The 24,909-nt window shown below is 39.4% G+C and overlaps 1 protein-coding gene across 6 annotated transcripts in view; it reads left to right on the top strand.

Moving 5' to 3' along the window:
* Positions 1-24,909, top strand: part of LOC145356842 (nuclear transcription factor Y subunit alpha-like) — a 48,833-nt gene that overhangs the window by 6,803 nt on the left and 17,121 nt on the right. For 5 of the 6 annotated variants that reach the window (XM_080209767.1, XM_080209770.1, XM_080209771.1 and 2 more), the window contains exons 2-5: positions 15,600-15,729; positions 16,304-16,444; positions 17,865-17,996; positions 23,114-23,207. In XM_080209767.1, the coding sequence (XP_080065893.1) occupies positions 15,658-15,729; positions 16,304-16,444; positions 17,865-17,996; positions 23,114-23,207 (439 nt within the window). In that variant the 5' untranslated portion in view covers positions 15,600-15,657. The remainder of the gene's footprint in view (positions 1-15,599; positions 15,730-16,303; positions 16,445-17,864; positions 17,997-23,113; positions 23,208-24,909) is intronic. The other variant, XM_080209773.1, reaches the window with a different exon arrangement.

Below are 24,909 nucleotides of genomic sequence, written 5' to 3' on the forward strand. Positions count from 1 at the left end.
ACCCAGCACTGATCCCTGCCAGTAGACGCAGGCTTCCAGTTACAAAACAACCTTTGGCCATTGCCCTCTGCAACTTTGCATGCCTTTGATTTCTACTCCTTGATCCCCATTATATGTTAAAAATTTGTTACTCACAGTCTTGTAGATTTTTTTGGCGAAATCCATATTTCTGTTAGCCTTTCGAGGAAAAAGTCCTTCTGGCTTCACTGCCATATGGTTGAGCTGAAATTGCTGAGCTATAATGAAGGAATACCAAAAATGCCCAAATAAATAAATAAATCCCTACAAGTTCATGTACAGGTACAAAAGATAATTATAAAAGCTAACAATGTTGACTTTTCTCCTAAGGAAGGGCTGAAATAAAGGAATGTGATGCTTCAGATTGGACCCTTGGCTATACCCCATCTGGAATACTGTCTTCAGTTGTGGGCACTATACCTCAAAAAAGATCAATTGACCTTGAAACGGATGCAACATAGATATGACACAGGGGTTAAGTTAGGTTAGGACCAATAGCTTAACCTTTCATTCCCTCCAATATAGATACAGCAATAAAAAGATTGAAGTATTCAAAATGATCTTTCTTTCTGCAGTTCCGATAATGTGGTCATGAAGAAAATTTTCCAACTTGTCTTTGAATTTAAAGAGAGCAACCTCACAGTTGTGCATGTTTTTGTGTACTTGGTCTTTCATGTCCCTTTGTAATTTTCTACTCCTTATTCGTGTAAAATATTGTATTTTCTAATTGAGTGTCACTTTTAAACTTAAATAAACCTTCCAAGTCTTGGCCATGGTTCCGTGGTAGCATTCTTTGAGTCAAAATGTTACCTGAGGAAATGTTCCATTTTTAATTAAAATAATAAAATGAAGCCCAGCCTGCCTGTTTTGATGTGTAAAAATCTCATGGCACCACTTGAAGGGGCATGTCCAGGACAATGTGGAGAATGAGAATGTATATCCCTCAACTAATATCTAGGGAAAAAAATGCCTGGTTAGATTCACATGGATGTTGCTGTGTGCAAATTAACTGCCACTTTTCTGCAGATTAATAATCACCAAAATACAAAGGTATTTTGTTGTTTGTAAAGCACTTTGGTTCATGAGCACAAGTTTAATTTCATCAAAGTTATTGAAATACAAGATGAAAAGCTGAGACCCCAGCACTGATTCTGAAGGAACATCATTTGTTCATCCTGTTATTTGGAGGCGTATTCCCTTTATTTCTACTCTTGAGTCCTTATCTGAGGAAGGATGCCCTTGTTATAGAGCGAAGGTTTACCAGGTTGGTTCCTGCAGTGGCAAATGTGTCACATGAGAGACTGAGTTGGTTAGGATTATATTCACTGGAGTTTAGAATCTCATAGAAACTTATCGAATTCTAACAGGGCTAGACAGGGTAGATTCAGAAAGCATGTTCCTGATGCTGGAGGAATCCAGAACTAGGGGTCATAATTTGAGGATAAAGGTTTGTAAACCTTTTAGAACTGAGGTGAGGAGAAATTTCTTCACCCAGAGAGTGATAAATATGTGGCATTCACTACCATAGAATGTAGTTGAGGCCAAAATGTTGTCAAGAAGAAATTAGATATAGCTCTTGGGGCTGAAGGGATCAAGAGAAAGGGGAGGTCAGAATGTTGAATTTGGTGATCAGCCATGATCGTAATGAATGGAGGAACAGGCTTGATGGGCTGAATGGCCTACTCCTGCTTCTAGTTCCTATGTTTTATATCTGTGGGTGGGATTTTACGACAGAAATTCTAAGTGTCTACCTAGTGTGAAAACGAGAGAGTTGCAGATCCATTTCTTGGGCGAGTTTTTATTCTCAATCTTATGCACTTAGTGCATGAAAAAAATAGGCTAGACAGTTTCTAGTTACCAGAGACAGTGGCAGGGCTAAAGTTACCAGCAAGCCTGATCAGGAGATAGGGGGAGCTATTGTGCATGTGCAGACCTCCGTGGCTGTGCATACACAATTGCAACAGCAGAGGGCTGAACAAAAAAACAGACTCAGGCCTCTGCATCAGCTAACTTTAACCAGCCCAGCGCCCTGCCACCAATCGCAACGCAAAGCGGCAGTGAGCCCCCTCTCTGCCCCACTAATGGCAGGCAGGGTTGGCACCCCTGCCCTCCTGATTGGGCACTGCCCCATAACCTCTTCACCCTGCCCACTGGATTGTCAAGGTGCTTGGTGGACATTGCCAAAGTGCCTGGCTGGCAGTCCCCCAGGGCCACTTGACCTCCCTGGGAGTTGGGGTCGGGGGGGGGGGGGGGCTTCAATGGCCTCTGGCTCTACTGGGGAGGACAACACGACTGCTCCGTACTCATGGGGAGTAGCTGTTCTCCTCGCCAGAAAGAACCTTTCCTGGTGAGGCCACAAAGGGAAGTGAGCCTGAATGATTGAATACCGGGGTCACTGAACAGATGCATCTCTACTTAAATAAAATAAATTATTTAGTCTCTCGCCGGAAATAAGCGAGAGGTTGATCCTGCCAGAAATCGGTGCTCGTACGATCATATGAGCTGATTTCTCGCCTCACGCATGATTTTATCAGCTCACTGCCCATCCATGTCCATGGACGAGCCAATAACATCGTGGCCTATGTTTCTATATAAATTTTAGTTATGCAGAAGATGAAAATACCAGCAGAAATAAGTTGACATGCCACAACCCTAAGTCTACATTTTAATCATTTATGGCATCCAAACTCGTGAAAGATTCACTGTCTTCAAAGTGATTGAGTTCAAGCTGACAAAATTTAATTTCACTTCACAACACAACGTATGCCATCAGAGTAACTACCATGTGGCTGTTCTTGAAAAAATATTCCTGTACAAAGCTACATACTGATATTTCAGAAGACCCACAATTAGTGCTTTAATGAAATTCTGTTGCTATGCCTGGATGTGGTGGATTATCAGTATCACAAAGGAGATGTCATATGCAACGTTAATAGGAAATTCTTCTCGTTTCATGTGGATACCAGTGTTCTGAGTGCCTCTTTACAACAGTGCCGGATTGGATATTGAAAACATTGAAAAAGCAATAAATGCAACTAGAAATGAAAATACAATGTGCTGGAAATTTGTTTTACATTTCCACCTTCTGCAGTGTTTTGCTTTTGTCATAATGAAACTCAACTGTATGTTGTAGAACGTAAACAAGAAATATGCAGGTGCCTTCTCTTAGTAAGTATAAAACCAAAGTTTCCTGAAATGCTTGCACCTGTGGATGATGCAAACATTTGTAATAATTTGCAAACTTAATCTTTTTCAGTCTCTTCTGTTTAGTTTTCCTGCGCCTGCAAATTGTTCTGTAACCAGCAGCAGCAATTTGTAAATAATATTTTATATTTCATGAGTGCTCCATTACTAACTAATTAATCAACTTCACATGCATTAACGTGAAATTCATCAACAAACTTATGAAGACTACATTATTTTTGCTGCCCCTGTTTGTACCTTTCTCGTCCACCCCCTGCTGACATCTTGCAAAGACAGAATAGAAAATGCAACAGATACAGGGCAGAATTTGTGTTGCTTGGGGCAGGTGCACACCCGACTCAGAAGCACGTGAAATCATGTGAAAAAATGTTGGGGGTGTGTTCTGATGACAAGAGCACAGACCAGCAATCAGGCAGGCGATTTAGCCCATTAATGGGCCAGGGGGCACAGTGGTTAGCACTGCTGCCTCACAGTGCTGGGATCTGGGTTTGATTCCTGGCTTGGATGACTCTATGGAGTCTGCATGTTTTCCCCATGTCTGCATGAGTTTCCTGTGGGTGCTGTGGTTTCCTCCCACTGTGCAAAAGACATGTTGGTTAGGTGCATTGGCCATGTTAAATGCTCCCTCAGTGTACCCAAACAGGTGTCAGAGTGTGGCGACTAGGATATTTTTACAATAACTGCGCTGCAGTGTTAATGTAAGCCTACTTGTGACACTAATAAATATTTTTTAAAAACCTAAACAGTTAAATGCAATTTAACGTGGTGGGTCGATTCACCAGGCAGCCTTTACGTTTTAGATCCAATCTCAGCCCAGGGTGGGATGAACTATCTGCTGAAATAAAGTCAGAGGTGTTTTAGGACTGAAGTTTATGTTTGAATGTGCTGCCTAGACACTGCATAGTTTTTCCGTTGCTGTTTGTTTTTCATGGGTCAACAGCTTTCTGAGACAGCTCCACAGTGGCAGCCCTCCTAAGGGAGGGCATTGGAAAGGCCAGCTTGCAGTGTCTCTTTTCTCAGCACCCACCTCTTCCTGTCCTCCCTAGCTCAGCCATTTGGAGCCGTTTCACGCTGGCTTCCGTTAATTAGCCAGCCAGCGTGAAATTGCACTTCAGATTCGACTGTGGATGAAGACGTGTTTCGTACCTCCTGAGCCCACCATGCAATTCAGGCCCAAGATTTGGTTAAATAATTCAAATTGAAATCTGTGGACATCTGATTTGGTTTAATTACTACTATGAGTAGTAATTAACTACTAAATTGGTTGTTGCCTGCACCAAGCTGATAAATTAGAAGGAAAATAATCACAAAAAAAACGCTGGTGCAGAGTACTTTAGGCATTCTAAGCACATCGATAAACAGATGCTGTCACCCGTGATGTCTCTTTTTTGCAACAGTTCTTATATTTAATGCATTCGTCAGACCAGAAAGATTCAGACTTTGAACTGGTCACATTTCCACTTGGCTGATGTAAATGCTTTTTAAACAGAAATGATTGACAGGTTACTGATCGTGCCAATAAACAAGTAACATACATTGACACAAACTGGCAGTCAGCAAACAACTACCATTAATTACTTTTTCAAAAAAAATTTTGGAAATTGTTGAAACTACACTAATTACCAGTTTTCTATATTAGTCTGTTTTAGATCAGTGTGTTTTTGTCACACTTGCATGTGTGTCTTGTAGCTTGTCAGCTTAATTTTCATATTTTTAAATAAATGACAAATCAGAATTCCTTAGAGCTTTTCCTTCAATATTTACAAACTTTCTTGTTTCTTTTTGAACATTTGTGCAAATCAAAGCCTAGGGACTGGTATATTATCTTTCGGTCTCTTTCCTACCTTATTATTATCCTCAACCCTTGTCCCCAATATTTTCCAACCCTATTTCCTGTACGTTCACTTTTGGCAACCTCCCCTACCTCATTTACAACTAGCTAGAATTTGGCCCTCCATTTTACAGCTCCCTTTGTTCACCCTGTTCTTGTCTGTCTATTTCCAATTGTCACCTCTTTCAGCACTGACAACCACCTTCATAGTAAAGAGTCCCTACGAATGGATCATTTTCAGGTTGATAGACTAACATAGTACAGGACAGAGATAGAGAATCTGGTGAACTGGTGCAATGACAATAATCTCTCCTTCAATGCCAGCAAAATGAAGGAAATAGTCACCAACTTCAGGAAGCATAATGGATGGCATGCCCCTGTCTGCTTCAATGGGGACAAAGTAGAAATGGTCCAGAGTTTCAAGATTTTAGGTGTCCAGTCACCAACAACCTATCCTGGTCCCTCCATGTGGGCGCTGTAGTTAAGAAAGCCCACCAACGCCTCTACTTTCTCAGGAGACAGAAATCATAGAAAGCATTCTTTCTGGTTATATCACAGCTTGATAGACTCCTGCTCTGTCCAAGACCACAAGAAACTACAAAGGGTCTTGAATGAAGCCCAGTCCATCACTCAAATCAGCCTCCCATCCATTGATATTGTCTACGTTTCTGCTGCCTCAGAAAAGCAGCCAGCGTAATCAAGGACGCCATGCACCATGGATGTACTCTCTTCCGTCAGAAAAAGCATAGAAAGGTCTGAGATCACATACCAGCTGACTCAAAAACAGCTTCTTCCTTGCTGCCATCAGACGTTTCAATAGACCTACCTCACATTAAATTGATGTTTCTCTACACCCTAGTTATGACTGTAACACTACATTCTGCACTGTCTCCTTTCCTTTCCTATGTACAGTATGCTTTGTATAGCATGCAAGAAACAGTACTTTTCACTGTGCATACTAATACGTGTGACAATAAATTAAATCCAATCAAATCAAAAGCTGCATTTGGAGTATAATCTGGGAAAATGTGAGGTTGTCCACTTTGGCAGGATGAACAGAAATGCAGAAAATCGTTTAAATGGGGAGAGACTGCAGAATGATGTGGTAGAAAGGGATCCAGATGCTTTTCTATGCTTGATTGATGCTCTGTAATTACAAAGCTGAAAAAATAAATCTTGTTATTAAGAGTTCCATTACACCGAGGAGGCTTCAAGCTAGTCCACATACAACAACCTGCACTGAAAATTCTGTTCATATTTTGACAGCTGAGACATCCCCTCAGGGCAGCACAGCGACACAGTGGTTAGCACTGCTGTCTCCCAGTGCCAGGGACTTGGGTTTGATTACTGGCTTGGGTCACCATGTGAAGTTTGCACATTCTTCCCATGTTTGAGTGGGTTTCTTCCAGGTGCTCTGGTTTCCTCCCATACTCCAAAGATGTGCTGATTAGGTTGATTGGCCATGCTAAATTGCCCCTTAGTGTCAGGAGGACTAGCTAGGGTTATGGGGATAGGGCCTGGGTGGGATTGTGATTGGTGCAGGCTTGATGGGCCGAATGGCCTCCTTATACACTGTAGGATTCTAGGATTCTAACATTCTTTTTAAAAATATCAATTCGCCCTATCCCTCAATCGTGACAAATCCATTTTGAAAAAAAATCTTGATGCGCACCTTTGCCAAAAACAATTCTTCTTTGGGCTATACCCTATCTGTGTACCATGTTTCATTGATGTTTATCCATTAGTTTTTGAAATATATTTGTAAATGGTGGAATGAACATTATCTCTGCCCACCTTCTGTGATAGAGGTAATTAGAAAGGCAAATAGAATGCTAATTTTCATTGCAAGAGGGATGAAGTATGTAAGTAGTGAAACCTTGCTACGCTACACAGACCTTTAGTGATGCTGCGTACAATTGTTTACAATCGACACAATTCAAAGAACGATCATTATGCTGATTCCTGGGATCAAGATGTGTCTCATGAGGAAAGATTGAGAGGTTGGGGCTATATTCTTTAGAATTTAATGAAGGTTGATCTTACTGAAGCATAAGTATCTAAGGAGCTTGACAAAAGTCGATGCTGAGAGGCTGAAGGGAAAATTTAGACCAAGGAGGCATAGAAGACAAGTGGGGTCCCATTTAAAATAAAAGTGAAGAAGAATTTCTTCTCAGAGGGCCTTCAATCTTTGGAATGCTCTTCCCAGTGATCTGTGGATGCTGGTTCATTGAATATATTCAAGGCTCAATTAGATTTATGATTGACAAGGGGGTTAGGATTTAAGGTCAGGCAGGAATGGCCACAATCAGATTAGACATGATCTTATTGAATGACAGCAGGTTTGGTGGACCAAATGGCCTACTTTTCTTTTTTTTATTATCTTAGTCTGCTATGACCACAGCAGGTGTTATTTTTGAATAAACTGAATCCTAGAGGGATTTTTTTCTTACCAATCATAACCTTGTTTTTGCATTCTGAGAATGAGAAAAAACCACTGATTTGGGTCTGATTTCAGAAGCATGGAATTACAGTATATTTGGGGATTAATGAAAACATAAACACACAAGATTAAAATCACACAGTTTAAAAGGGCCTTAGAAAATATTCCCCAAAAAAACTCACTTGGTCAGAACATACAAGTAAACATCTTCTCAACAAAGCTCCCTTTAAAAATCCAGTAATATCACCCAAGGCAAACGGCAGTCACTTCAGTGACGATGCACCGTTCAACATCTCAAATATCTCCATTCTGCTGTAGTTATCAAAGAATATTCAGAAATTGTACTGCTTTCTGCAACAAAGAATTTCTGGGTTCCTGGGCAGCTTCTTCAGATTTCACACTTTTTCTCAGCACAGAGCTGTTCTCAACTCAGCTCAACGTCTTTCCTTAAATGTCCTTTTCCCTTCCATCTCCAATTCCATTATCCTCAGCACCGCATTGAACTCAACTTTTCCAAAACATAAAAATATTTAATGTTTTTGTCTGATCTCATCTTTTGGGCCAAATAAAAATGAATAACCTTCCCTTGTTTACTATGAAAACCAAATCCTTTGCCCACTTTGAAAATTAGTAACTGAAAAACCAAGTCCTTATCTATTTCCTAATGAACTATCCAAACCCAATCCACTTTAAAATCCTTAAATTTGCTTGCAAATCCACTTCACTATGGCCTCTTATTACAAATGCACGTATATAGCAGCGTTATCCCCTTTATCTCTCAACTCATCCAGACAAGTTATCTCTATTAACCTTTTCCCAGCTTAACTCAATCATTAACACCCAAACAGCCTTCATTACAGACTATTTTTTTTAAATTATCTCTTTCTACCTGTGAAAAGTCACCTTGGGAGTTCTCCAAGCCACCATTCTTAAGCCATGCTCTTTCCTCATTTACATCCTGCTCCTTGATAACAACGTGCACAGATATGGGCCAACTTCCACATGTATTCTGATGACACCCAACTGTATCTGTCATCACTTCTCTTGAGCTCCTCCAATGCGTCTGTGCTGTAAGGTGTGGGGGTTTATGTTGATTGGCCATGCTAAATTGCCCCATAATGTTAGGGGGACTAGCAGGGTAAATACGTGGGTAGGGCCTAGGTGGAATTGTTGTCGATGCAGGCTTTATGGGCCAAATGGCTCCTGCACTGTAGGGATTCTAAGATTGCTAGTTCAGTGTCATCCTGGATGGAGCAGTTTTCAACCATTGGGAAGACTGAATCTGTTGCCTTCATTCTTCACCACCAAATTCTCACCACTGTCTGAAATTGAGCCAGGCTGTTCACAAATTTGAGATTTTAGCTTTGAGTTCAACTTTTAACTCTCTGATGTGATTCCAGGATGGGGTGGTTACTCCTTGGTGCCAGGATCAAGGATGTCACTGAAGGGCTCCAAGATATTTTGAAGAGATTGTGGTTCACACTGGTAACAGCAACATAGTTAGAAAGCGGCATAAGGTCCTGCAACAAGAATTTAGGAAGCTAAGTGGGGACAGGGGTGGTGGGGTAGTAGGTAGGTAGGAAGGAGTTGGTGGCATGTGTTACAGTGGACGTTCAGTAGGGGGTGATACACACTCATAAATAGAAGTAAAACCAAGTCAGTCTGGAAGGCAGAGCAAATACAGGCATGTTATGACACAAGGGAATATAGCAAAGCTGGATTGCAATTATCTTAATGCAAGGAGTCTTGTGGGTAAGGCAGATGAGTTGAGGACATTGATTAACTGGTGGGAGTATGTTATTGCTATCACAGAGACTTAGTTGAAGGAGCAGCAGCTCAATATTCCGGAGTATAGAATTTTCAGGGGAAATGGGGCAGTGTAACAGTGGAGGTGGTGTTGCAATATTGATCAAGGAGTCAATTACTATAGCGAGGAGGGATGATACCTTACCTATTCCTACTTCTTACCTCATCCGTCCATACACTATGTCCATCTATAACAAAATGGATTGTAGTGTACAATTTGGCTCAGCTCCCAATAGTTTCAGAGTGAAGAATGAGTTAGCCAGTCTTGGCCAAAGCAGATGGAAGAGATGTGAGGGGAGCCTGTGGAGAAGGAAGGTAAAATCAGATAAAGTTCCCACCGGCAAGTGCAAATATGTTGATTATTTTTTGGGGATCACATTCAATTCCGTTACAAAACACTTGGAAACTGTATTTGTGTGATGCATTAAGGAATGTCATGAACTATTCAGTATCAGGCAAGATGGAATAAGAGAAGAAAATTGAGAGGGGCAACATTTTTTTGAGAGGTCCCTCTGTTAACTTGCAAAAATTTGAATTCTCCTGGCAAAGAAATTATTGTTATCTGTATTCAGGCTGATGTCTCATTTACTTGCATAGTTTTTTAAAAGAGGGAACCTTGCAAATGCCCTACAGCAGCAAGCTAGTAATAGGCCTCTTATCTCACAGACAGCTGTGTGAGTTGTACCTGCTGTTACTAATGCACTTAATTTAAAAACTAATTTACATGAAATCTGCAATATATGTGTGTGTATGTATATATATAGTACTCTGAGTTATAGATTGCACATCTGAGCAAGTTTGAATGATATGGGTCACATTCCATTGCAATAAATTGCTGCTATTTCAGTCTATAAGATGTACATAAATCATATATGAGCTTACAGTGTAAGTGGTAATTTCAAAATAATGGTCATTTCAGGTCCAAATGTCTATTCTGTTCCTTCCAAGTAGCATTTATCCAGTCAATTTGATCTCTAGTTGAATTACCAACCCTGCCAGTGAAATGTTTTATTAAATAGAAGCAATCTACTTCTAATTATTAGTAGAAATGGAGACTGAAAGAGATTTTTTAAATAGCATACTGGGCTAAAAAAAAAGGAAATTTTACCACACTTGTGCTTGTGTCTTGTTTTCAGAGCTGCGCAGAGTTCCCTCATGTGTTAGGAAGTAAGTACTGCAACAGTCCCACAGTCTTGAAGATCTGAACATAATTAAAATTGTCCCTTTGGAATTAATATTTCAATACAAGTTGCTGATAAACATATCTGCACTTCCTTTCCAACCACTCATTTAGCAATGCACACTGCGATTCAGTAAGGGAACGTTATTTTGTTAAAAAGGTATATGAAGGGAATGTGTATTAATATTTCCAGGACAGTTTTCATTGGAAATCTAATAGACATGAGAGACACAAGTTAAAAATCTAAAGTGGATGCCATTGTGGCCTACTTCCGTTTTCCTCGGTCCTTGTTTTCAATTTCTTCAAACTCTAGATTTGGATAATCCATCCCATACTGACTGCAATTAAAAATGGATATTTAATATTTTTAATCAGTAGTAATGAAGTTTGGAAGCTGCTGAATCAGAACCACTTCGGACCACCTCGAAATTTGCGATCATGAAGGAAGTGGTAAAAGCAACAAAACTTTTGACTGGTTTAATGCTTAACCTTTTATTTGCCTAGATTTCATACATCTTAACAGCAGTGGTGAAGACAACATAGCACCCTAAAAGAAAAATGCTAATGTTAACTTTTATGTTACAAGGAATAACAACATCCTTTGAATGCTAGAAGCGTAAGATTCAGAAATGTCACCTTTTGTGCTTTTGAATTCTCAATTTCTTAAACCTGTTCTGAATGTCCATTCGCTTCTGCAGTGATGAATCACAGTGTTAATCTTCCTGAACTGTCTGGAAATTAGACTCCCAGTCCGCCCTCACCCACAATACTAACAAACTATTGGAAATATATTTAAACCTGAAATCCCACTCAGAATGAGAGGTGAAAGCCTCTAGTTCAAAGGTGAATTTCTTAACACGACAGCTGCAGGTAAGCGAGAATTGGAATGAAGAAAGCTTTCTACTTTTCAAAGTATTGGCAGGGGAGTAGGAGACAAGAATTTAGAAATGGTTGTGATAAATTAGAAATTGCAAATAATCAAGTATGACGAAGTTTGTCAACAAATGGAACAATTTTCATAACTTATTTGCGAAATGCTTTTTGGTGAGTTGAAAGAATCCTGTATGATTGTGAATTACTCTTAGCAAGTTTGCAGATCTTGCCCTCGCCAGTTGTACACTTGTGGTGAAAATAGATTTTTTATTTTATGACACATATATGTTTTACATTGAAGTTAGTAGCTCAAAGTTTATCACTAGAAAGTTCAATCTCATTGGATATCATTTGTCTGTTTTAAGAACCTAAAAAGTTTGATTATTAATCAAATTAGACATTTTCAATTAGTATTAGTAAATGGGTCAGTTGAAATTAATTTCTCTAAGTCATATTGCTTGCAACTGTGGGATGGTATTCATCAGGGATGGAGCAAATGACCTTTATTCCCATAATTGTAAGGAAATGGTGGATCAGTGCAAATTGCGGATTAGAATAGACATTGTAATGGATAACATCATTAAAGTCAAAGTTTATTTATTAGTCACAAGTAAGGCTTACATTACACTGCAATGAAGTTACTGTGAAATTCCCCTCGTCACCAGTTGGTCAACCTGAGCAGGTGATAAATAATATAATTCAGCAGAAGTCTCCACTTCTGAAAGTTTAAAATCAGCCAGGGGTATGTGCTGTGATTTCTTTTCGATGATACCTGATGGAAAATACACTTGCTGTAGATGCTATGTCAGGATGGCCTTAGGCTCAGTAATGACCATTGCATGTTGGGGTCAGCACCTGTTGGGGTCAGTGCACCCAATCAGACTGTGGGAGGAAACCAGAGCACCCAGAGGAGACCCACACAGATATGGGAAGAATGTGCAAACTCCACACAGACAGTGACCCAAGTTGGGAATCAAACCTGGGTCCTTGGTGCTGTGAAGCAGCAGTGCTAACCACTGTGCTGCCCTTATTGCTTTAAAGTTTAACGTAATCAAGATTGTAGATTATAGTATCCTTAATTATCTCAACATCAGAACAAAGCCATGCTTATAACCTCGAGACCTCTGTTCTTTTTTTCTGTTCTTGTGTCGCTAGCTCGAGTGGGCATGGATTGAGATCCATAAGCATAGCCTACGTTTGGAACATTCAAGCATCTGAGGGCTTGGAAAAAAGACTTGTGATGACAGTGAATGTGACATTTCTTTTTATTTGTCGTTGAAATATGTGACATGAGGAAGACTGCATTCATTACCTATTTATAGTTGCTGTGAAAAACCTGTTTTCATGAACAGCTAGCTTCATTGTGAACACGAGTAGTTTACTGATCATGTTAGGTAGACAATTACAGGATTTTTGCGCAACCACAATGAGGGAGAATTGATGTAGATCCAAGTTAGAAATGGTGTATGATTTGATGGGGAAGCTGGAGGTGATAGTATTACATATTTCTGCATTTTCCCTTCTCAGTGGTAAAAAGTTACAGGATTGTGTGGTGCTGTCTAAATAAATTTGCTGAGTTACTGCAATGCATCTTGCAGTTATTACATACTGTATCCACGGCATGTTGGTAGTGGATAGGTTATATATTATGTCCAATGGCAAGGATACACATGAAGCTGGCCGTTCTGTCCTTGAATATATTTGTAGTTATACCCATTCATGTAAGAAATGATTACTCCATTGAATGAAACCTGGTAGATAATAGAAATTTTGAGGATTCAAGTGAGCCATTCAAGAGTACCTAGCCTTTACTGAAATTACCAGTGTTTGTTATGGTTGGTTCAGTTAGGCTTTTGGTCAGTGATGATCCCCAAGCTTGTGAAAGTGGGGGATTTGTGCTGCAATTGAAGGTCAATGCAAATTCGTTGGAGCTGGTAAAAGTCAGCATTTGTTTGGCACTGATGGGAGAGTGACTGCTCTTGACATCAAGACAACATTTGACTGAGTGTTGTATCAAGGAGTCCTGGCAACATAGCTGTGGGAGAAGCTCCCCACTGGTTGGAGTTACATCTATCATAAAGAAAATATATGTGGTTGGTGGAGGCCAACCATCTCAGTCCCATGACATTTCTCTAGAAGTCCTCAGGTTAGTGTTCTACACCCAACTATCTTCAGCTGCTTCATTAATGACCTTCCCACCACCTTAAGATCAGCAGCAAGGACGTTTGCCGATGATTCCACCACTTGCAACTCTTCAGATATTGAAGCAGTTGGTGTCTGGGACAGGATTTGGAAAACGGTCAGGCTTGAGCTTATAAGTGTCAAATAACATTTGTGCTACACAAGTGCAAGATAATGATCATTTCCAACAAAGGAGTATCTTAGCAACCTCCACATGATATTTAATAACATTACCGTTGCTAAATCTCAACTGTCATCTTTCTGGGAACTATCTCTGACCAGAAACTGAACTGGACCAACCATATAAATATTATGGCTACAAGAGTAAGTCAGGAACTGGGAATTCTGCAGTGAATATTTTACGCCCTGACTCCCCAAAGCTAGTTCACCATCTACAAGGCACAAGTCAAGTCTTTGATGGGATGCTGTGTACTCACCTGCTGAGTGCAGGAACTCCAACAGCTCTCAAGAAACTCAGTGCCACCCAGGACAAAGCAGTCCACTTGATCCATGGTTTAAACATTTATTCCCTCCACTACTGAAATACAGTGGCAGTAGTGTGTACTATATGGGGGTCAGTTAGCTTAGTTGGCTGGACAGCTGGTTTGCGATGCAGAGTGAAGCCAACAGCATGGCTTCAATTCCCACAATGACTGAGGTTATTCATGAAAACCTGCCTTCTCAACCTTGTCCCTCACTTGACATGTGATGATCCTCTGGTTAACTCACCACCTGTCAGTTCCCCCTCTCAAAAGGAAGAGCAGCATATGGTCATCTGGTACCATGGCAACTTTATACAGGATGCACTGCAGTAGCTCACCAAGGTTCCTTTAACTGCACCTTCAAATCCGTCACGAATGTCACCTAAAAGGACAAGGCCAGCAGATGCAAGGGAACGCCACAACCTGCAAGATTCCCTCCAAACCACTCATCATTCCTTCACTGTTGCTAGATCAAAATCTTGGAATTCTCTTCCTAAAAGTACTGTCGCTGTACCTATAGTACGTGGATCGCAGCAATTTAAGAAGGTGGTTCACCATCATTTTCTCACAGGCAATTAGTGAAGGGCAACAGATGCTGACTATGCCAGTGATGCCCACATACCATTAATGAATATATAAAAATGATGAATGCCATTTGTCAGCCCAAGCCTGACAAAGGAGGTCACACTATGAAAATGTCCTTTAACCCCCCCATCTCCTTAATATTTTGATTATTAATGGATGCTCAAACTCTGCACAAATTGAAACTTAAATGAAGTCTTGTACAACACCCCCTGGTTTCACTACTGCCACTGTGTTTCAGTAATGGAGGGAATAAATGTTTAAACCATGGATCAAGTGGACTGCATTGAGTTTCTTGAGTGTTGTTGGAGTTCCAGCACTCAGCAGACAAGTACACAGCATCCCATCAAAGACTTGACTTGTGCCTTGTAGATGGTGAACTAGCTTTGGGGAGTCAGGACGTAATCAGTCCAAATCCTGCTGCAAGCTGGCATGGGCTACTTCATTATCTGAGAGGTTTGATTTGAGCTGAACACTGGAATAGTCAATGCACGGACCCAATTCTGGTCTTAGATTGGAAGGAAACTCATTGATGAAGCAGCTGAAGATTTTCAGGTCACGAACACTAGCCTGAGAAACTTGTGCCTGCTTGCCGGCTGACCTTTGACCATGATCACCTTTCTACATGACGACTGTTTAGGCTGGAGGCCTAGGGAAGGAATACAATAGCCAGGAGGTGTTGTACAAGACTTCATTTAAGTTTCAATTTGTGCAGAGTTTGAGCATCCATTAATAATCAAAATATTAAGGAGATGGGGGTGAAAGGACATTTTCGTCGTGTGACCTCCTTTGTCAGGCCCCTTCCCACAATATGTTTGGTTGGGTGCACTTGTGCATATTTATGTATTAAACTCTATCCAACTTGTATCTCACTATCTTGCCTGTCTTACCTACAATATTTTATATTGTAGGTAAGACAGGCAAGATAGTAGGAAACAATATATATAACTGGGTTTTCAAAATGTAATAGAATTTAACTTTATTGCTGTAACTTTCTTTCAGATTTTGTTCAATCTGAACAACATTCTGCCAAGAAGCTTCTTACGTATTCAAGTTAATAATGGAACAGTACACGGCAAATAACAGCAATTCAACTGAACAGATAGTGGTTCAGGGACAGATTCAACAACAGGTATGAATCAAATGGGTCAAATACTTCCATTTGTGCATATGATTTATATTTACGGATTGTACTCTACTGCCAGGATTCAGGTGGAATGTAAGAATAGCCTGCCTTTTTAAAATACTTTTCCCTGTCCTTTCTCTAAATCAACTGCAAGACTAGCTATTTGCTGTATGGCTCATGCTGCCAGTTTGGAATTTGGACAGCATTTACCCTCAGTATTTCTGGATTCCTCTCTTTTGGCTGCTGTGCAGAAACTCCTGCTAGAAGTTGTCTGTCTCAACTTTGATTTAAGGATCAAGTTTGTTTTTGATTTCCTCAAGGATCAAGCCAGCATCCGTTACTTGAAAACTGAGCACTTGGGAGTGGTTAAAGTGGACAACTGTTCCTTCCTTTCATCATGATCAGAACTTTGAGGAGAAAACTGCAAAGGGAAAATAGAACTTCAGATTTTATGATACTGATTGTGACATTGAAAATTATTTGGGTGTTGTATATATGTAATGCATTTTTGTATATGTAAGACAGTACTAATCTATTTTTATCTTTCTGTGTTATCCCTCTCTATTGTTCACTGGTCTAGAGTCAGCCATTAATGGTCCAAGTTAGTGGTGGTCAGCTAATTACTTCCACTGGTCAGCCAATCATGGTTCAGGCAGTACCTACAGGTCAGGGGCAGACAATTATGCAGGTTCCTGTCTCTGGAGGACAAGGTATACAACAGGTCAGCATATAGTTCGTTCTTCTAAAATAATCTCTTTTCTCCTCTCTCTTAATTTCTTTGATTTAGAGATAACATTTCTGTTGTATTGATCTACAAGTATTATTCTTATGTTGTGTATGGGTATACTAAGCTATTCCAATTAGGTTTGATTCCTACCCCATGCTGAGTTGGTCAACCTCAGCAAGTGATAAATAACATAATTCAGTAAAAGTCCCCACTTCTGAAAGTTTAAAATCAGCCGGGGGTATGCTCTGATTGCTTTCTGATGACACCTGACAGAAAACACACTTTCAGTAGATACTATGTCAGAATGGTCTTACGCTGGTTAATGATCATTGCATATTGAATAGCCAAACATTTACTATTCACACATGAAGAATGGTCAGTAAGGTAAAGTCCCATAAGAGGGTTACCACTGTCTGTGTAAGCAAGAGACTGCACTTTCAGGGGAGGATTAAGGAAATTGCTTTGTTTTATATATATAGGCATAATAATGACATCTGAATTGGCTGGAGTGTATTTCCAAACACAGACTGTTATAATAGTTCTTTGATATGATCATTTAATTTTTCGTCATGTCACCTGATAGATTACACGGGCAAGCAGTAACTAACTGCAGTGAACATATTTCTGAACTGTTAGGTTTACTTTGGTTAATAAATTGGCTGTTCCACAAATACATAATTTCGTACCCTGTTAACAACTTCCTTCTATACACCATGTAATAAAATATTCCAAGACATCTCATAAGAGCATTATCAAACAGAATTTCACAATACAATATTTGGACAAGTGAGCAAAAACCTGACCTAAAAGGTAGTTTTTAAGAAGCATCGTGAAGGAAGAGCGACAAGTAAAAGGTATTTGCAGGACTTTGGAAAAGGCGCAAGGGTTTGGGACTGATTGGTGGCTATTCCGGAGAGGCAGCACAGGCACAGTGGAATGGATTAGATGGAACTAAGTTTGTTTTTATTGGGCTATTGACTAGTTAAATTATATTTTTATAAGCATGACTTTGAGTGCCATCCTGAATATTGAGAATTTCAATTTGGAACAATGTGATGATAGATGGGAACTTTGAGGTAAAGGGAATCAGTGAATAAGGCCATCTGCAGCAATGATCTCCTTGACAAACGGAGTGCCTTTTCTTGCTCCATTTAAAAAAATCAATAATCACTGACAGCAAAAGTAGCTCAGTTCACTCTGCTATCCACTAGGGGATCCTGTTAATATATCATTGAGGACCGTATCCTGTAGCTTGCTGTTTGTAAGAGAATTTTTGGTATGATTTGCCAGAAGTGAAGAATTTAAAGGACTGTCCAGTTTATTCTAACCCAGCTTGTTCTAACCCCACAAGAAATGATTGCATCTTCATATAATTTGCAGTCACAAATATGGACTGTTTATGCATTCTTTTTAGATCCAGCTGGTTCAACCAAGTCAACTCCAGCTACAAAGTGGACAGGCTGTTCAGGTTCAGAACCAACAAGGTCAAGCGCAACAAATTATTATTCAACAGCCTCAGGCAGCTGTGACAGCAGGACAAACACAGGTGAGTTACCTTGGTACTGAAAGAGAATTGGATATATACATAAAAAGGAAACATTTGTAGGGCTCTGGGGAATGAGTGGGGCGCTGGGACTAATTGATAGTTACTTAATGAAGCAGTACAGGCAGATTGGACTGAATGGCCACATTCTGTGCCTTATGTTTCTAAAATGTAGTCAGGTGAGGAGGTGGATAGTACAGGAGGTATTTATATTGGGTAGGAATAGGATTGATTATGGAAATGAACTTTTCTCATTCCAAGATTTATTGTGGTTGAACACTAGATGGCATAGAACTGCCAGCTTGCCCAGTCCAGACCCAACAGGTGGTATTACTTTAATAAAACAGCTTTGCATATGCATGCATTTTTTAAAAATTGCAGCATTCAATAAAGTTGACTGCCCACTTTAAAAGAAAGACTTGCATTTATATATATGGTAAATTCAGAAAATCCCAAAGCACTTCACAGCCGATTAAATAACTTCTGAAGTTTCGTCACTGTTGTAATGTAGGAAAGGTTGCAGCTAATGTTGCACATGGCAAGGTGCCACAAACAACAAAGTAATAATCACCAGATAATCAGCTTTAGTGTTTGGTTGGGGGACAAAATATTGGCCATAAGAGGACTCATGTCCATTTCAAAGGGATGGGAGGGCATCTGTTCATCATAAAATCACTACAGTACAAACATCACATTCAACAGTGCACCGATTGTTGGCCTATATTTTGTGCCCAAGTCTTGGCATGGGATTCACACCCACAGAGTGCTACCACTGACCAAGATCCCTGATCATCCTAGAATTAATCCAAATTCTGCTTACTATCCATATTTTAAAAATTCTTTTGTGGGATATGGGATATGGGCATCGTTGGCAAGTATATGTTGTAAAAAGTCTGACAACACCAGGTTTTAGTCCAACCTATTTATTTGATAATATACTCACAAGCTTTCGGGGTTAGTCCCTTCATCAGGTGAATGGAGAGTTCTGGCCTCAGACAGAGCATATAAAGCACAGACAGTTTAGAGATTACTGATTCTATCTGAATCAGTAATCTCTAAACTGTCTGTGCTTTATATGCTCTGTCTGAGGCCAGAACTCTCCATTCACCTGACGAAGGGAGTAACCCCGAAAGCTTGTGAGTATATTATCAAATAAATAGGTTGGACTAAAACCTGGTGTTGTCAGACTTTTTACTGTGTTTACGCCAGTCCAACGCCGGCATACCCACATCAAGTATATGTTCCCCATCCATAACTGCCTTCGAACAGAGTGGCTTGCTAGGTTGTTTCAGAGGGCAGTTAAGAATAAGCCACATTACTGTGGATCTGGAGTCATGTTAGTTTAGAGGGAATTAGTGAATTAGGTGGGTTTTTCAACAATTGGTGATCATTGTCATGGTCACAATTTCTGAGACGTGCTTTATATTTCAGATTTATTAATTGAATTTAAGCTCTACGAGATGCTACAGTGGGATTATGCCCCCAGAACATTAGTCTGGTCTCTGGATTACTAATCCATAAAATTTTAAAGTTTATTGATTTATTATTGTCACAATTGCTTACATTAACACTGCAGTGAGGCAACTGGAAATTCCCTGATCACCACACTCCAGCACTTGTTCAGGTTACTGGGGAAGAATTTAGCGTGGCCAATGCAGTTACCCATTTTTAATTTCTCAGACCTCATTACTTAATTCCTGCTTAGACAAAAGCCAACCCTCTCTTGGAGGTTACAGCATGGAAACAGGCCCTTCAGATGCACTGCTCCATGCCACCCAGTTTTTACCATTTAACCTAATCCTAGTTGCCCATATCTATCTCTCTGTATAAATCTTACCCTTGTAACTGTCTAAGTGCTTTTTAAAAGACAGTTGTACCTGTCTATACTACTTTCTCTGGCAGCTCATTCTAGACACTCGCCACCTTCAGTGTGAAAAAATGGCCCCTCCGGATTCTTTTGTGTCATTTCCCCTCTCATCTTAAACATATGCCCCCTAGTTTTCGACTCCCCTACCTTTAGGAAAAGATGTTCACTACCTTATCTATGCCCTTTATTATTTTATAGCCTTCGATAAAATCATCCCTAAGCCTACTATGCTTCAGGGAAAAAAGAGTCTCAGTCTATTCAACCTTTCCTTATAACTCAAACTCTCAAGTCTTGGTAATATCCTAATAAATCTTTCCTGCATTCTTTCTAGTTTAATAATATCCTTTTCTATAATAGGGTGACCAGAACTGTACACAGTATTCCATGTGTGGCCTTACTAATGTCTTGTACAACTTCAATAAGATATCCCGACTTCTGTATTCAATGTTTTGAGCAATGAAACAAAGCATGCCAAATGCCTTCTTTACCACCCTGTCCACCTGTGACTCCACTTTCAAGGAGCTATGAACCTATACTCCTAGAGCTTTTTATTCTATCACGCTCCCTAACGCTGTACCATTAACTGAGTAAATCCTGCCCTGGTTCAACCTACCAAAATGCATCACCTCGCATTTATCTAAATTTAACTCCATCTGCCATTCATCAACCTACTGGCCCAATTGATCAAGATCCCATTGCAATCCTAGATAACCCTCTTCACTGTCCGTTATGCCAGCAGTCTTGGTGTCAAAATTACCAAACCTATATCCTAAATTCTCATCCAAATCATTGATATAAATGACAAATAACAGTGGACCCAGCATCAATTCCTGAGGCACAACTCTGGTCACAGGCCTCCAGTTTGAAAAACAACCCTCTACAACCACCCTCTAACTTCTGTCACCAAGTCAGTTTTGTATCCAATTGGCTACCTCACCCTGGATCTCGTGAGATTTATGCAACAATCTGCAATACATCGTCAAAGGCCTTGCTAAAGTCCATATAGACAACATCGACTGCATTGTCCTCATCTACCTTGTTGGTTACACCTTCAAAAAATTCAAATCAAATTTATGAGAATTTTTTACTCACAAAGCCATGCTGACTGTCCCTAATCAGTTCTTGCCTCTCTAAATACCTGTAGATCCTGTCTTTAGGAATGTCTTTTAACAACTGACGTACTGCAGTACCACTCTGACTGACTTGAGAGGTGTATGAGTGTGAAAATTGGCAACTCATCATTCCGTTTTCACTTTGTCTCTTTTATATGGAATTACAAATCCAATTGTGCTGCCATATTTTCATATAATAATGAATCATACAGATTTTTAAAATCATTGTTGGTACATGTTGAAACCTTGCCAATACTGACATTATGTTTTGACAATAGTGTTGTTAGCTATCAAGAGTTTTCAGCATCCATCTGTAATGTTGAATCTTAGCTGTTACAATATTAATGCCACTTAAATCTTGTGAATGTTAACCGAAATGACAAAGATAAATACTTAAACTGGTTTCAACCTGATTTTTGTTTTTTTATTTGTTGTCTCTCAGTTTCTATACTTTGGTCTGTTTCTAAACTTTATTCTTATTTATAACGTACTTTTTAAAAATAAACAGCCTTAGGAATGTTAGTTACCTTTTTATCTGAACCATCCAAGTTCTACAGTCTATTTCAAAGATGAGAGTTGGCCTTTTTGTCTGAATGTTTCCAGCTTGACTCAATTAGTATCACTGTCACTTCTGACTTAGTTTCTGGGTTCAGACCCTACCCTAAAATGAGGGGGAAAAAACAGATCTGGCAATACTAGTGAAGAGAGAAACAGAGTTAACATTTCAACTAGTTCTGATGTCCTACTCTAGGTCATGTAAACTTAACTGAGGCTGACACTGTGCAGTGTTGAAGAAATGCTGCACTAGTTTTCAGATGAAACTTTCAGTCATGATGCCCCCCACCCCTTTTTACTGTTAAGTTAGATGGTGAGAATCCCATATTATTATTTGAAAAAGAACAGGGATATTTCTTGGTTTTAAGCCCAACATTTCTCCCTCAGTTGGCACTATTAACAATGTGATTCATCTCACTATCGTTGGTGGGAATTAGTTTTATGTACCAAATAGCTACCACATTTTCCTGCATTTATTGCATTTCAAGGCCAGTCATTTGTATCTGAAACATTTTGGGCTATTTCTGAAAATTGACATATTACAAATTACTTTTTTGATACTAACGCCAAAGGTCATTATTCAACCAGTTACAGTTGCGACCTTTTAAAATTCCGTAAATTGACCGGGTCCCATTATAAGTAAAGTTAAGTTGATCTTTGCCATCTTCAGTTCTCAAAATGTTTCAAACTTATGTTTTAAATGGTGCAAATAGAATGATTACACTAGCAATTGCTTGTCAGAATCTAAAAGCTTTTTTCCCTATCAATCCATTTAGCCTAGATGAATGATATCAGCAGCTTGTGGTGCAGATGGATGAATAGAAACAAAATGTCCTCTAGCACTTTATATTAAATGATGCTATTAGAAGCCAGTCCCAACAATCTTGGAGAAGACCATATTAGAACCATTTCCCAATCCTGTGGTTAAACTTGCAATGGAAAGTGTAATGCAAAGTCAGAGAAGAGTTGAAAAAGATTATGTTGGGTTATTTGATTTATTATTATCACATGTATTAACACACAGTGAAAAGTATTGTTCCTTGCGTGCTAAACAAAGCATATCATCCATAGAGAAGGAAATGAGAGAGTGCAGAATGTAATGTTACAGTTATAGCTAGGGTGCAGAGAAAGATCAATTTAAAGCAAGGTAAGTCCATGCAACAGTCTGACAGCAGCAGGGAAGAAGCTGTGCTTAAGTCGGTAGGTACATGGTACACATGCATATCGGTTGGTGCATGTAAATTTGAATATGATGTGTGCATTGAGATTGAGCCAGAAGAAATTCTTCCAAGTTATTTGCCAGTTTTGATCTACTGTCAGCATAATTACAACATCTCCAATTTCCATCCTACTTATCTGTTTGACTGACCCACTTTCTTCAAACTTCAACATCACTACAACTGGCATCTACAAAGTTATAGCTTTAAATTAAGTTAAAACTGACTATATGCTGTCCATAATACTTGTGTAAGGCTCTCTCCCTGATGCATATTCTGTAGACTATAAAATAAGTTTAAATGTCTGTTTAACTCAGAATAGTGGTAAAATAAAATTTAATTGTTTTCATAATTGAATGTGGTCAACAGCAAATAGTGCAAGGACAGCAGGTGGCACAGACTGCAGAGGGGCAGACAATTGTGTACCAACCAGTTAATGCAGATGGCACCATACTCCAGCAAGGTAAGAGCAAATTTGTTGGAACCTATTTTTTGATATTGATCAGAATGCTATGAGTAAACAGCTTTGACTCGATCAGCTGATCTCCTTCCTCTTTCCTTTCTGTCACTGTATAACTTCTGGTGGGTCTCTTGGCCACATTTCTTTGAATAGCTGTTCATTTGAATTATATGCATTTTTTCCTATAAATGTATTACGAGCTGCTACTGTAAGTAAATGTTAGTTTCTCATGCGTTCTGATAAGAGTGAGCAATCATTAGCACGTACAGGTTCAAAACTGTCATGGCTTATACATACTGGCTCCAATAGTTAGTTGCTTGATATGTGCTTTGAAATGCATTGTATGGCTAGTGGAGTAGTGATTAAAACTATGTTGCTAATGGTTGAATTGGTGATCACTTGTATACTACTTGGTGGAGTACATCTTGATATTCAGAACAGTGTCAACCTTTATATAATTGGAATTGCACTGTTCCCAAGTCAAACAATAAACAGAGCAGGGAAAGAATGCAATTGTGGCTTGAGATTTGATGTTGTCTTTGCTAATGGGGAGAGTTGTTTGATGATCAGAATGGTGGTAAAGTATTGCAAAGCAAGTAGAAAAGGTGGATTTTTATAATATTTAAAATCAGACTTTGAATGTCTTCAAGAAAATCGACAAGAACCTGTTATGCATTTTCGATCACAGGACTATTTGAAAAGAAGGAATAATAAAATCAAAAGATGTGAAGGATAGAAAAGTAAAATTTGATAATCCCTGCTCATTCAAGGACCACCTTCAAAAGTAACACAATTTACTGCAGTCAGTAATGAGAAGCAAAAAGTAAAACAATAAATTTAGGAAAGCAGTTACGGATATTTAGACTACGTCAATTTTTTGGAATTGACAATTAACACTGGCTTTCACACTTTTCACTCCAGTTCATATTGATTAGGAATTTTCCTCAATTGAATATGATGGTCAGTGGCACCCTTAATTTTCATATTGCTTCTGCTCAGCAAACCAAATGGCCAAAGCGTGTTCAGTCTCATCTCTTCAAATGGAATGGGACAGGTTTGCTGTAACTAGGGTTTGGAAACGCAGGAGGCTATAGATGTCATTTTCCAAGAAAGTCCTGTTAATGGTTCTGTGCACAACTGATCCAGTTTGCTGCAACTGTTAGATGTTAATTGAAGCGATGAGCCCTCCTCACCTTTTGCAGCTGCACCTCAACTGTGCCACAGTTTTCCTTCACCCTGCATCTTATTTGAGCGGATTTCCTGGGTACAGCTATTACAGGAAAGTTGATTAGCGAGGAATATATGTACAAACGGAATCTGTCTGATATTCTCATATTAATTGTTTCCAGACTACCCAAAAGCTCCAGGCATAAGAACAAGAAAACCTGCTTCGTTATTCTTGCATCAATGAATGCACTAACGAGTCTCCATTTGTTTGTATGAAGATATCTTGTTATTAACACCTAACAGAGTTTGCTTGCTTTGCATGTTTCTAAATCACACTGAAAATTTGTTACAATAATGAGGCCACCCTTGCAATTGTGGGTGTGTCAAACCAAGATCTCTTTAATACTGCTAGTGTGAAATGCTGATTCGAAGCTGGAAGCTTCCGTACATTTTGGTGGAAGAGGAGAGTTGAAGGACAGACCATGTAGTGTCACGGCTCTTGGCAGCTAGCTCCAGAAAAATACAGCTGGTGAGCAAA

The sequence above is a fragment of the Carcharhinus amblyrhynchos genome, chromosome 22, assembly GCF_965287045.1.
Source record: "Carcharhinus amblyrhynchos chromosome 22, sCarAmb.v2.hapA, whole genome shotgun sequence".
NCBI lineage: Eukaryota > Metazoa > Chordata > Chondrichthyes > Carcharhiniformes > Carcharhinidae > Carcharhinus > Carcharhinus amblyrhynchos.